General features: G+C 46.1%; 1 protein-coding gene across 5 annotated transcripts in view; it reads right to left on the reverse strand.

Moving 5' to 3' along the window:
* Nucleotides 1-13,882, reverse strand: part of DYNC2I1 (dynein 2 intermediate chain 1) — a 100,656-nt gene that overhangs the window by 29,501 nt on the left and 57,273 nt on the right. For all 5 annotated transcript variants that reach the window (XR_012902113.2, XM_006111907.5, XM_075922734.2 and 2 more), the window contains one exon: nucleotides 5,059-5,221. Coding sequence is in view for 4 of the 5 variants with exons in the window: in XM_006111907.5 (XP_006111969.2) it covers nucleotides 5,059-5,221 (163 nt within the window). In the remaining variant the exon portion in view is untranslated. The remainder of the gene's footprint in view (nucleotides 1-5,058; nucleotides 5,222-13,882) is intronic.

Here is a 13,882-nt window from a genome sequence, read left to right on the forward strand (position 1 = left end):
CAGTACAAAACATTGCAGCATTGAAGCATGCTTTGCACCATGGCTTTCGCTATTTCATTAAAAAAAACACTTTTTTCCAAGTTTTCAGAGAGGTATCCACGGTTGTCTGTAACTGAAAAAACTTAAAAACAGTCTCTAAGGTGCTGAAGGACTACTCACTGTTTTTCCAAGGGTTTGTAACTCTAGTGTTAAAATTTGTTCCATATATACATCCCAATCTCAGATGAAAGTTTATGGGAAAAATATGAAGAAAATCAGTTTGAGTGTTTTTATGAAGTTACACAACAAAAAATAAGACAGAACTTCATTTTAAGGTGCTTTCAGTGCTGGCAGCCAGTTGTTAGTAGCTGGATCTTGATCATGTACCCTGCAGAAATGGTGGCTGGAGACAACCCCAACATAAAGTTAAAACTGAAAAACTTACAAGATGGTTATTAATTTAAACAGAGTAGTGGTAGAAAATGGTGAAGGGGGCATAGGTCCCTGAGGAACAAATACCCATAGCTGGATAGATCCATTCAAGTTACAGTCCGAACAAGGGAAACAAAACAAGAATAAATATTTAGAATATTTTGTGCCTTCCTTTTATTGAATCTTCAAATCTACTATATATTTGAGAGAATTTGTCTGGGAGTGAGCGAATGTCTGTCCATCCATTTGTTCAAGAACTCCTAAAACGATAAGAACTAGGACTACCACATTTGGTATACAGCTTCCTCTTATAATTTAAAGCCAGGTAAGGGTATGGTTGGATATGTACATGCACATAAAAAAAACGTACAAAACAGGCAGGATCACCAGGCAGGTTAAAGGGGCTGGCTGGGACATCCCCCACCCCCATCCAGGAGCTGCAGCATCCCACCACGTAGGTGTCCTTTAGATTGGGAGGTTGCTCAGCTCTTCCTTCCCCCATTCATACAGGAACATTGCTGGCTGTTCCCCTTCATCAGGGAGCGAGGGGAAAGTGCACAATTTGCTCCATTCCTCAGTCTGGCTGGCTAGTATAGGGAGCAGACAGACCTGGACCTGTCCCAGCCCGGGGATATGCACCCATCCCCAGGCTGTGGTCACTAGAGCTTCTCACTTGGCCCCAAGCTGCTGTGGTGAGAGAGGTGCTGGGGTAGTCCTCTCTCCCTGGGGCAGCCTTAATATTGAACCCCACATCTCCAGCCCCACCGCAGAGTAAATTAAGAAAAACAAAAATTAATTGAGTTAAGGATCTGAAAAATGCCAGGTAAACATAATGTTGACTATGAAAATCGCCAGTGAAAAGGACCATCAACAGTGTTGATATATACATGAGAACTCTTTTGAAATAGCAGCAAGAAAAGATTAACAGTGTATCCCAGCACTATAATCAAAACGACAACTAACAGCATGAAGGAAGAATAAATTATCTATTAATGTAAAATGGAAATAATATAATAATGCTTACGTCTATTTTAATCCTATTTTATTTTATGAAAGTCTGAATAATAAAGTTATTTTTTTAAAAATCACCAGCTTTCAAGTTCTGCGGTGAATGACACAAATAGTAATGAGAGATGAAGGGGCAGTCAACAAGAAAATAACTAATGTTTACCTTTGCCTTTTGTCTTCTTGATGCCCAGCTCTACTGGCCCTCATTCCATGTTTTGCTCCACGCTGTGTCTAGACTACACCTCTCTGTCGACAGAGAGATGTAGATTAGGGACGTTGAAATTGTTAATGAAGCAGGGCTTTAAATATCCCATGCTTCATTAGCATAAACATGGCTGCCGCTTTTTTCTTCGAAATGGAGCATTTTCAGGGAAAAAACCAAAACCAAAAAAAAAAGGCAGTCTAGACATGGATCTGTTGAAAATAAACCCTTTTTCTACAGCTCCTGTAAACCTCATTTTTTGAGGAATACGGGATCTGTTGAAAAAGGGTTTATTTTCGACAGAGCCACATCTAGACTGCCGGGTTTATTTCGAAAAAGCTCCGTTTCAAAAAAAAAAAAAAGCTGCAGCCATTTTATGCTAATGAAGCGTGGGATATTTAAATCCCTGCTTCATTAGCAATTTCAATGTGCTTGATTTGCGTCCCTCTGTCGACAGAGGGATGCAGTCTAGACGTAGCTCCAGATTGTACTGTGCCAATAATGTTGGAACATTTATTTATCTGTTTTGAATCAGATCTAAACCAAAATTACTCCAGAGCTCTCATTGTACTTGATAGAAATCATAAAGGCCTCCAGAAGGGTCATGTAGAAGTGCCATTTTTAATCACACTATTGACTTTGTAAAGTTTCTAAAATGTTATATCTATTTGAACTTAAAACCTTTTAAAATAAAACCTAAACTTTACAAAATGTGATAAAACAAAAATCTGGCACTTACATTACTCCCTTGTTACTTCTATAGCAGCAGGTAATACACACTGTTTCCAGAGCAGTATCAGGTAAATAAGCTTCCATTTATTTTTTGTACAGTGGTGACATTCTTATAGCTGCTGATACTCAAAAAAAGTAACCAGCTATAATTATTACAAGCTCTCTCAACATCCACAGAAGAGGAAACATGTTTTTTATTTGGGAAAGACAAAACCGGTAGAAAAATAATTCTTCTAGAGATGTCGAGTTTGTTCACAAAAAAAAAAAAGCAGTTACACAAAGAATAATCTTTAATTAGAAAATACCTACCATTTAGTACGATTTTAGAAACAAATGCATATTTAGAGGAGTCATTTCATTATGTATCCCATTGTCAAAGATTATGATTTCCAAAGATTTTATGCTGAAAGTGAAATTGTCTTCCTTTATGGTTAAAGAGATGAGACTCCAATAAGTGTGCAATATAGATTGGACCTCCCTGATGCAGAATTCGCAGGCCCCGAGTGGTCCCAAACCAGGGAGTTTGCCAAAGAAGGGGAAGTCAAGGCTCTTTTCTGGGTTGTGGAGGTCTCCAGAACCCGGGCTCTCCACCTTGCTGCCAGCCCCATGCCGGGGTTCCCAGGATCAGCCTCCTTGTGTTGAGACCAGAGAGCCCCGGATTTGGGACCTGTACTAAAATTATTGTGTTAACATAAGCAATAAGCCACAACAGGCTGTACATACTTGGCTACTAGTGCTCTGTGAAGCACAAGACTAAAGATCTTAACTTAAAACATCTATCAACAGCCCAATAATGTGTACCCCGTATCTCAATGTAGTTTCTATATTAAAAATAGAACTATAGACTCACTTTGCAATACAACGAAAGACCCCAATTAGATTAAAGACGGGCTGCAGCTTTGAAATGACTCCCATTCTCTGTTGCAGTGTAACTGTAGGTGGGGGGGGGGGGCAATTTTCAAGTGAGATAGAAGTAATCTTGAGAGTCTAGACTGATAGAATATACACTTTGTTCTGGCTCCTTCAACATATAAACTATACTAGATTAAAATCACGCTAAGGTTACTTGCCAACCTGATTCAACAATTAAATCTGCATGAGTAAACTCTTCATTTGTGTAGAATCCCACTGACTTAAGCTAATACTTAGACCCACATCTGCTTACCGATATGTAACCTACATGCCTTATATAAAATTCTGAATTTTCCACACTGCATTTAGGGGAATCTAAGAAAATCTAAGTTGTTTTAATCACATGCCAAGGGGTTGGGAGAGCGAACACAGGAGGAAAATCTACTACAGAAGGTGGTAAGTAGATGACATCCACACTCTTGAACTCTTATAGCTTCCTAATATATAAGTAACACCAGCTTTGATACTTTTACACATCAGCAAATTACCACAAGTAAGTCTAAAGGAATCTAATCCTCCATACACCATTTTACACAGCACCTCTGATGTTGAGCCAGTGTCTCCAAAATACTGATGAGGTGTGATATATTAACAAGCATATTTTTTTCAGTGATGTGATCCTTGCTGGGCATTTACTTTGAATTGACGACATCATAAAAAGGCCTGGCCTGACAATCAACCCCTGTCAAAAGTCACACTCAAATTTTGACCAGTGCTAAACTCACTACATGCGCAATGTAGACTTATGTGGAAGTATACCATGATTCCCTAAAAAATTATGTTGTTACAATGCCTGATAGATATATGGGCAATAAATGATCATGGAGAAGATAGCCCTACCACAAATATTTCAGTAATCAGATGGCACCTTAAAGACTGTCAGATTTCTTTGGGCATAAACAGATCTCCATGCCTCTGACGACGTGGTTTTTACCACTCCATGCATCTGACAAAGAGGATTTTACCCATGAAAGCTTATGCCCAAATAAATCTGTTAGTCGTGTCACAGGACTCCTTGTTGTTTTTGCAGATACAGACTAACACAGCTACCCTTCTGAGACTAGTAATCAGATGAAATTCTAGGTGATATAAATTACACAGGTGGTATTTTCAGATATATTAGAATTAGGAGAACAAGTCTCACAGAGAGTCAATGGTATTTATGCACGTAAATTGCTTAGGTGCTCCTGAAAATCCCAGTCATGTCAATAAGTAGGAATATAAATAGGTATAAGAAAAGTGTATGCTAAGGTATATAAGGGAGTCAAAGTGAGTGTAAGGGAGGCTAACTTGATTTAGCTAATGACCTCAGCTGGTCCTTCATTATGCAACTTAAAAGTCAGAGGGGAGAGAGTAGCTTATTTGAACTTACAGCCCCATAAGGTATGTCTATGCTATGGACCAGGTAGACAGATGAATTCTGCTTAAGCTATCACACAAAAAATAACAGTGTAACTGTGGAAGCATAGGATAGCCACCCAAGTATGTATTTAGGTGACACGGTCTGACTATATTCAGATAGCTAACCCAAACCCATGATACCATGGCCTCCCATGCTCCCAGGTGAAAAGTAGACATATGTTCTCTGCTGATACACTTCTCCATTCCAATCCACTGGTATGTAAGTTACAGCAACTCACATTCCTTTACACCCATTACTGACACGTACATTTTTCCATCTTATATATCACCTCTGATTTGGCCTAAGTTAGCAAAAGCTAATATTTCTTCTTATAATTTATGACACCTCCCTGGAATGTGAAATGATCATTCAAGACACACATCGTACTAACCAGTAGAAAATGTTGGAGCTCTAAAAATCCAGTCAGTTTCATTTAACTTCATACAGAGATGCATTCTGGAATCTTCTCTGAGATCCCACACTACCAATGAACCATCCATTGTTCCAGCAAACACTAAAGTTGCTTTACTGGGACTAAAGCAGCAACATGTCACCTATAAGGCAGGAAAAAAATATTAGGTTTATAATTGAAAGGGAGCTAATTGCTTGATCCAGTTTAATATATGTTCTCCCAACCCGCACAACTCCAGAAAAACTAGAGATGCTGGCTCCATGACAGGCCAATGCAGGCTGCAGGAAACCGCCTTTCTCCTCTCCAGAACATTGTTGTATTATTTCTACCCACAACTGCAAAGCTGATAGATATAATTCCACTGCATAGTAGCAGCTGGGGAGACAGTTAGTGCCTTGAAACCTCTGGGCCAAATTTAAAAAGAGAGGTTACTCACTTTGTGCTGTAACTGGTGTTCTTTAAGATGGGTGTCCTTGTGGGTGCTCCACAGAGCGTGACAAGGTGCCCCTGCACTTATAATCAGAACTTTTCAGCAGCAGTATTCCCCCCCGGGTGCTGGCATGCACATGCTGCACCACTCACAATGCAGTGAGTGTGCCGACGCATGCGTGCCGTCAACAGTCCCCTCAGTTCCTTCTCTACCATGAAGAGATGTTAAAGCTCTGAAGCAGAGGGGAGGAGGGTGGTTTGTTGAGTGCCCACAGGGACACCCATCTTGAAGAACACCAGTTACTGCACAAAGTGTGTAACCTCTCTTTTCTTCTTCGAAGAGTGTCCCTGTGGGTGCTCCATTATAGGTTATGGTAAGCAGTACCATTAGCTTTCAGGAAAGAGGGGCTTTGGACCACACCGGCAGACAACCAAGAGAACTGCCATCCCAAATGTGGTACAATGAGATGAATAAGTATCTATTGCAAATGTTTTGTGAAAGTATGCATGGAAGTCCATATTGCTGCCCTGAAAATGTCTCTGATGGGCATGTTGTGTAGGAAGGCCATTGATGTGGCCATCACTCTAGTGGAAGGTGCCCGTAAAGACGTAGGTAATGTGACTTTATTAATGTGATAGAACTCTCAAATCCAGTTCACTATCCATTTGGAAAGTCTTTGTTTGGATGCCGCTTGCTCTTTTGAGCAGTCTGCTATTGAGACAAATAGCTTGTGTGATTGTCTAAATTGTGAATCTGAGAAACTTCCTATGGGATGGTCTTATTGCTATGTGAAAGTATGCATCTGGAACGTCAAGGAACAACATCCAGTTTCCTTTTCCTAGTGCAGGAATTATCTTTGCCAGCGTTACCTTGGTGAATCGTTTTTTTTAGGTATTTGTTCAGTCTGAGCAAGTCCAATATTGGTCTCCATCCCCCCGACTTTTTTGGTGTGAGGAAGTAGCTGGAGTAGAACCCCTTTTCCCTGCAATGTTTTGGGATGATCTCTATTGCTCCCATCTATAAGAGCTTATTTATCTCTTGTTGTCATGAGAGGGGTCCCTGAGGAGGGATGGGTAAGGGATTTGGGTTGGTAGAAATTTGAGAAATGGAATTGCTAGGTCTTTGGCTAAGATCTCCCACTTGTCTGTTGTTATGTTGGACCATTCGTGATAAAATGGTTGCAGACTGAATTTGTAATGCTGGCTTGTGGAAACGATGTTGAACCCTTGACCAACAGTTAAAAACGTCTGCCTACTGTAGGAGGATTGGGGCGTTGTTTACTGGTCTTGTGTTGTTGCCTACATTTTTGCTGTCTCTGATGGCGTCTCAGATCATAGGCCCTCTGAGGTGGGTAGGATGTTGCTCTGTCCTGTGGCGTGTACATATGGTTAAGTTTCTTCTTTAGTTGAGGGACATACATCCCCAGAGTTTTCAGGGTTGCCTTTGGGAACGTAGGGATGCATCAGTATTTAGCTGAGGATAACTTCTGGCTCTCAAATGGAAGATATCCAACCATGTTCTGTACCTCCCTAGGGAAGCCAGAGAGGTGCAGCCAGGAGACAAAATGCATGATGACCAATGTGGCAAGAGATCTTGAAGCCATGTCGGCCATATTCAGGGAAGCCTGGAGTGCCATTTTCGCTATCAGGGTACCCTCGTCTATATTGGTCTTAAATGCTGCCGAGTTCTTGTCCTGTAATTTGTCAATAAATGGTCTCATTTTTTTGAAATGGCTGTAAGTATAGTTTGCAATTCTAATAAGAAGAGATGCCGAGAAGTATGATTTCCTCCCTAGGATGTGCAGCCTTTTCCAGTTTTTGTCGTATGGGGCCAATCTGAACTGGGTCTGTTTGCCCCTATTATTTGCAGCATCGACAATCGGTGAATTAGGGGCTGGGTGTGTAAAGAGGAACTCAGCCCCTTTAGCTGGAAGGTAGTATCTTCTATCCATCCTCTTAGAAGTGGGTCAGATAGAAGTCAGGGTGTGCCATAATATATTCGCCAGATCAAGGATGGCCTCATTAATAGGCAATGCTCTTATAGCCAAAGGCGAGGACTGTAATATGTCCATTAACCTATACTGAATGTCTGGGACCTCAACCAGTGATATGGTGAAGGAATAAGCCACCCTCTTGTACAAGTCCTGGAAGAACCTGACATCATCACACATCATAGGCAGCGGGGACATTATGGATTCGTCCAGGGAGGATGAAGAAATATGAGACAGAGGTAGTGTGTCCTCCTCCTGGGTCTCGTCCAGCTCCTCAGTGTCACCTTGCATAATTTTTGAAGCTGCAGACACAAAGGGGCAGGGTGCCACTTGTTGTGATCTAGGTATCACTTGTGGTGGCATCTGGGCCTTGATGGTACTCCATGGGTCCCATCCCTGCCAATGCTGTGGGAGTGGGATGGGAGGGAGCCATGGGAAGGGCTTCCATACTTGGATCTGGACAATCTGTTGTTGCTGGTGGAGCTGTGAAGTCGGTTTGGGCAAGGAGTGATGGGGAGGATATGTCCTGCTCATCCTCACTGTCACTAGAAAAACATCGAGGAGTCCTGTGACACCTTATAGACTAACTGAAGTGTTGGAGCATAAGCTTTCGTGGGCAAAGACCCACTTCGTCAGATGCATGTAGTGGAAATTTCCAGAGGCAGGTATAAATTTCCACGAAATTCAAATCCTGGGCTTCATTTGAATTGCGGTATGCCTACATTACCCCACTAGTTCGAACTAGCGGGGTAGTGTAGACATACCCTAAGGTGCCACAGGACACCTCACCACTTTTGCAAGATTCAGACTAACACGGCTACCCCTCTGATACTAGAAAAACATGGCACCAAGTTTGCAGGGGTGGCCAGTCTACTCAGCCCCGCTGATAAAGGCGTAGTGTTGGTACCGAAGAGTGGCATGCCTAGTATTGACGTGAGTGCTAGTTCCTGTTGCGTAGTAAGTGGTCTAAATGGCAGGAAGGCTGGCACCAACGATGCTGAGGTCTGAGAGTGCTGTGATACCAGGTCGTTATATGCATTGGACGTTTGTGCTGGGGAGGCCTTGGTACGCACAGTCGGTACCGACTTCGAAGGTGCCTTCCGAGACGGATCCATCACCCTTTTGCCAGAATGTGCAATGGCGGTTTGGGCACCAATTTCGCCGGTATTGGAGCCTTCGATAACAACAAAGTAGAAGCCGTCTTCTGTTTTGGCACCAAGATCACAGGACATGTGTCTTTGGAGGAGACTGCCCCCCGGGGTTTTTCCGTACTGGACTTCCCCAGTACCTGTGTTTCCTCTAAAGCTTTTGCCCTGGGTGAAGAGGGCTTGTGCTAAGGGGATGTCTTCTCTGTTGGTCTATCATCCGATGGCGAGGAATGCTTTCTTTTTGCCATTTTCTTTGTGGGCTCATCCCTTGATGCTGGTCCCTGGTCTGAAACAGCTGTTGGTGGGTATGGGTCAGTGATGCAGTAGATGCCAGTTCCAAAACCGGTATCTCTACCTTCTCCATGGAAAGGAGCTTGAGTTGGCGTTTCCTCACTTTCAAGGACCTGGCTGACAGTTTCTTACTATCATTTACAGAATGATCGTCACCCAAGCACTTGATACACTGGGCATGCCTGTCTAAAATGGGTATGGACATCTTGCATGCTAGGCACTACTTGAAACCTGGTGAACCTGGCATGTCTACACTAACACTATAATAATAAGAGAGAAAGAACCTCTTTATTTTTTTTAACTAATACTAGTGGAGGGGAGGGTAATTATGAATAAATTACAGGCAGTCCCCGGGTTACGTACAAGATAGGGACTGTAGGTTTGTTCTTAAGTTGAATTTGTATGTAAGTCGGAACTGGTACATATTGTAGGGGAAACTCTAGCCAAACATTTCTCCAGAGCTCAGTTTTATTCTCCCACACCTCACTTCCCTCAGTCCTTTATTCTCAAGCTGAGGTGTCTGCTGAGAAAAGCCGCTCCGCGTCCCCCTGGTCTGCTGGGGAGGGGGGCGCTAGCTTCGCGTCTCCCTGGTCTGCTGGGGGGAAGCAGCTAGTGCGGGGTTGCCTCACCCCGTTTGTAAGTAGGGATCCGATGTAAGTCGGATCCATGTAACCCGGGGACTGCCTGTACTTAAACTACTGCTAAGAACTAAGAAATAACACTACTCTAACTGATTCAAACATGGAGCCATAGGCATGCACAGCACATTTCATTACGGTGTGCACCCAAAGAAATTTTTTAAATGTACTCTTTGACCCCCATTAGCCACGCCTCTGGCCCCTGTTAACCACGCCCCTAACCCCCATTAGCCACTTTCCCTGACTCCCATTAGCCACACTTCTGCAGGTAACACTCACAGGGCAAGATGGACACATAACCAGAAGTAAAAGGTGTCATATGACCTCCCTCCGCAAGGACTTTTCCCACCATCCTCCTACCAATAGGAATTAGTTTGGCCCCCACCAAACTCCCCTCATACAACTATCCTGCAATTGCATTAACCCAATGTGTGTGACATTAACTCAGAGGGCAGAGAGGCTGGGGGAAGTGTCCCCTCTAAGAGTTTCCTCCCATGAGCAGAATAAATTTTGTGTTGTGCACCAGTACTGAGTTCACGTGGCTTGTTTGGATGTGCCACTGTGGCACCCAAGTTATTAATAAATATCTTATAAACCTCTATCTTTTCCCTCTGCTGCCCTGTCTCCTCCCCTTGCTCCATCAGCTCCCCTGGTGCCTGCTGCCCCCCCCATCCCCCAACTCCTCACCCACCTCTGCTGTCCTGACTCCTGCCCTTCTCACAGCCCTCAGCATTCCCAAGACCTGCCCCCCTCCACCAGACCTTCAACCCCTCCCCCCCCATGCCCACTCCTCCAGGAGCCCCACTCTGATCATGTCAGCTACCCCTCCTCATCCTCTCTTCTAACACCTCCCTCTACACACCTGCCCTGCCTCTCTCCTCTGGTGCTGGTCCCTCCTCTGCAGGTGTCTGCTCTTCTGCTTCACCTCCAGAATCCCCTGGCACTTGCATCTTCCCTTAGCCCTGCACCCTCCTGGTGCCTCCCCCTTTCCTCACTGCCTCTACCCCCTTTTTCTCTGATGCCCACCCCCTCACTACTCTCTGCCCCCGTTCCCTTCATGCCCCTGTGCCCTCACACGTGCCTTGCTCCATCCCCGCCTTCCTCATGCTCACCCCTTCTTTCAAGCCTTCTCCCGGCACCTCCCCTTCTCCCTTCTAGCCTCCAAAGCCCTTCCCCTCTCCTCTCCCAGCATTATCCTGTCCCCCCTCTCCCTCACTGACACCTCACCACCTGCTCTTTTTCTCATTGTCTCCCTGGCATTTGTCTCTCTTCTCCACCCTGTCCCTTGGTGCCTTCCCCTTTCTTCTCCTGACCTGCCCTCCTCCCCTCAGCACAAGTCCCTTCCTCTCCAACCTTTCCCCCTATTTTTCCCTCCTCCTCCAGCAGCCGCCACCTGGTCTGTAACAGAATTCTAGGGTCGCCCTGATTTTCACCCTTCTGGTGCTCCCGCTACTCTAGTGGTCTCCAACCTTTCTACACACAAGATCACTTTTTAAATGACAGACCAAGCCAAGACCTACCACCCCACCCCTTCCTTGAAGCCCCGCTCTCTCTATTCTCCTCTCCATCACTTGCTATCCCCAATCCTTATACTGCTGTCCCCCCCCTCCCCCAATTCTTCTGTAGGAAGAGGTTTTCCCACAATTTGGCCTGTCTAGACTGCACCAAATGTCAGAAAAACCCCTTCTTTTGGAAGCCCCCTTATTCCTTGTGGAAAGAGGAATATAGGGGTGACAGAAAGATCATGTTTGCTTTTTGGCTAAAAAAAGCAGAAGAACAAACGCATCACTGGATGCAAAAGAGTTTTTCTGGGATATCTCCAGAATCCTGAAAAACTCCTGCAGTCTAGCCATACCCTTGCTGGGTTGAGGACAGGATATGTAGGCTCTGGGATGGGAATGAGGGATTTGGGTGTGTGAAGGAGTGAGAAGTGCAAACTTCAGGAGGAAATCTGGATGCAGGAGGAGGTGGAGAAGTGGATGCTGGCTCGGGGAGGGGATTCCAGGCCGGGCAGAGTTGGGGTACTAAGCAAGCCACTGGTTTGTGGATATGAGGGTGCAGGAATTTGGGTTGGGGTATGTGAGGGGCTCAGGACAGGGGGTTCCAGTGTACAGATACAGGTTGTGGGGCAAGGCGGAGTGCAGGAATGGCTGTGGCCAGATGGGGGCTTGGCCCCAATTGGGGATTTGTTGGCCAGGCTTCATTTTTAAATAAAATACTCTGTCAAACCCAAAGTTTCTGCATTATCTTTATTTACCAGAAGGGCAGGGAACCGGTCTTGAGTCATGGGTCACTGACCCACAGAAACGTCAGTTGGGAGCAGGAGTATGTCTACACTACAGCGCTAATTCGAACTAACGCATCCAGACTAAAAAACTAGTTCGAATTAGCGTTTTGCTAATTCGAACTAGCATGTCCACATTAAGTGGACCCTGAACTGGGGTTAAGGATGGCCGGAAGCAGTGCCGGCAGGGCATCAGATGAGGACTTAGAGCGTGGAGCTGCTGCCTCAGGCTAACCGAAGGCTGTGCTTAAAGGGACCCGATCCCCACCCCGGACAGACAGTTCTCAGGGGTACCCCACTTGCAGAGCAGTCCTGTCTTGGAGTGCCCTGAGTGCCCACACTTGGCACATCACAGCACTCGGCCATCAGACCGGCTGCACTTGCCGCAGGCTGCCATCTGGAGAGAGGGGGCAATTGGGGGGCTGCAGGAGAGGTTCCACCCCCAGAAGCCCGCAGAGCCAGCCCAGTCCTCCCCATCGAGGGCTCGTACCCCATTCCTCCCTCACCTCCTTCCACTTACCCTTCCCTAGCCCCCCTTCCTGATGTACAAAATAAAGAAAACGTGTGGTCAAAAATAGAATCTCTCTTTATTGAACAAAACTCGGGGAGACTGGGAAAAGGAGGTGGGAGAGGGGAAGAGAGAGGGTGGGAGAGGGGAGGGCAACTAAAATGATGAGGGGTTTGGAACAGGTCCCATATGAAGAGAGGCTAAAGAGACTGGGACTTTTAAGTTTAGAAAAGAGGAGACTGAGGGGGGATAGGATAGAGGTCTATAAAAGCATAAGTGGGGTGGAGAAGGTGCATCAAGAAAAGTTCTTCATTAGTTCCCATAATAGAAGGACTAGAGGACACCAAAGGAAAGGAATGGGTAGCAGGCTTCAAAGTAGTAACAGAAAGTTGTTCTTCACAAAGCAAAGAGTCAACTTGTGGAACTCCTTGCTGCAGGAGGCTGTGAAGGCTAGAACTAGAACGGAGTTTAAAGAGAAGTGAGATCAAGTCATGGAGGTTGGGTCCATGGAGTGGTATTAGCCAGGGGGTAGGAGTGGTGTCCCTGCCCAAAGTTTGTGGAAGGCTGGAGAGGGATGGCACGAGACAAATGGCTTCGTCACTGTCTTCGGTCCATCCCCTCCAGGGTCCCTAGGGTTGGCCGCTGTCGGCAGACAGGCTACTGGGCTAGATGGACCTTTGGTCTGACCTAGTACAGCCATTGTAAGCTCAGGGCTCAGGGTCGGGGGTCTCAGTGGAACACCTTGATTTTCATGCACACCTGCTCCTGGGTGGCCAGGCTGGCAGCTCTCCTGCCCTAAACGGCCACTTTCCTGTGCCTAGTGCGGAGGTCGTGGACGAGGTTCACGATGTCCGCACTAGACCAGGCGGGTGCCCGCCTCTTGCGGTCCCGGGCAAGCTCCCGGGAGCCGCCAGCCTGGTCCCGGGAAGAGGGGGAGGGCTGGGGGGCATCGGGTAGCTGGCTCGAGCCGTGCCAGGTGCAGGGTCTGCTGGCTGGGTGCTGACAGGCTTGCACCTGGCACGGGCACCGTAGCCAGCCCGTGCCTCTTTAAGGGCTCCGGGACCGGGAGGGGGGCAATAGAGTTTCCCTGGTGTTGGCCAGAGTGGCCACCAGGGAAAGCTGGGGAGGGCTAGCCTCCCACTAGTTCGAATTAAGGGGCTACACACCCCTTAATTCGAACTAGTAAGTTCGAACTAGGCTTAGTCCTCGTACAATGAGGTTTACCTAGTTCGAACTAAGCGCTCCGCTAGTTCGAATTAAGTTCGAACTAACGGAGCGCTAGCGTAGCGCCTATCAAAGTTAATTCGAACTAACGTCCATTAGTTCGAATTAACTTTGTAGTGTAGACATACCCCAGGGTACATGGTACTGGGGAAGGGTGCCAGTGGGGGTGGGGTTCTGCGGCTGGGGGCAGGGTGCCAGTGGGGGACAAGTTTCTGCAGCTGGAGGAAGAGTGCCAGGGGGCAGGTTTCAGCACAGGGGGGGCAGGTTTCTTTAGCGGGGAGGGGGCAGGG

Source organism: Pelodiscus sinensis, chromosome 2 (assembly GCF_052426305.1).
Source record: "Pelodiscus sinensis isolate ZL-2025 chromosome 2, ASM5242630v1, whole genome shotgun sequence".
In the NCBI taxonomy this organism is placed as follows: Eukaryota; Metazoa; Chordata; order Testudines; family Trionychidae; genus Pelodiscus; species Pelodiscus sinensis.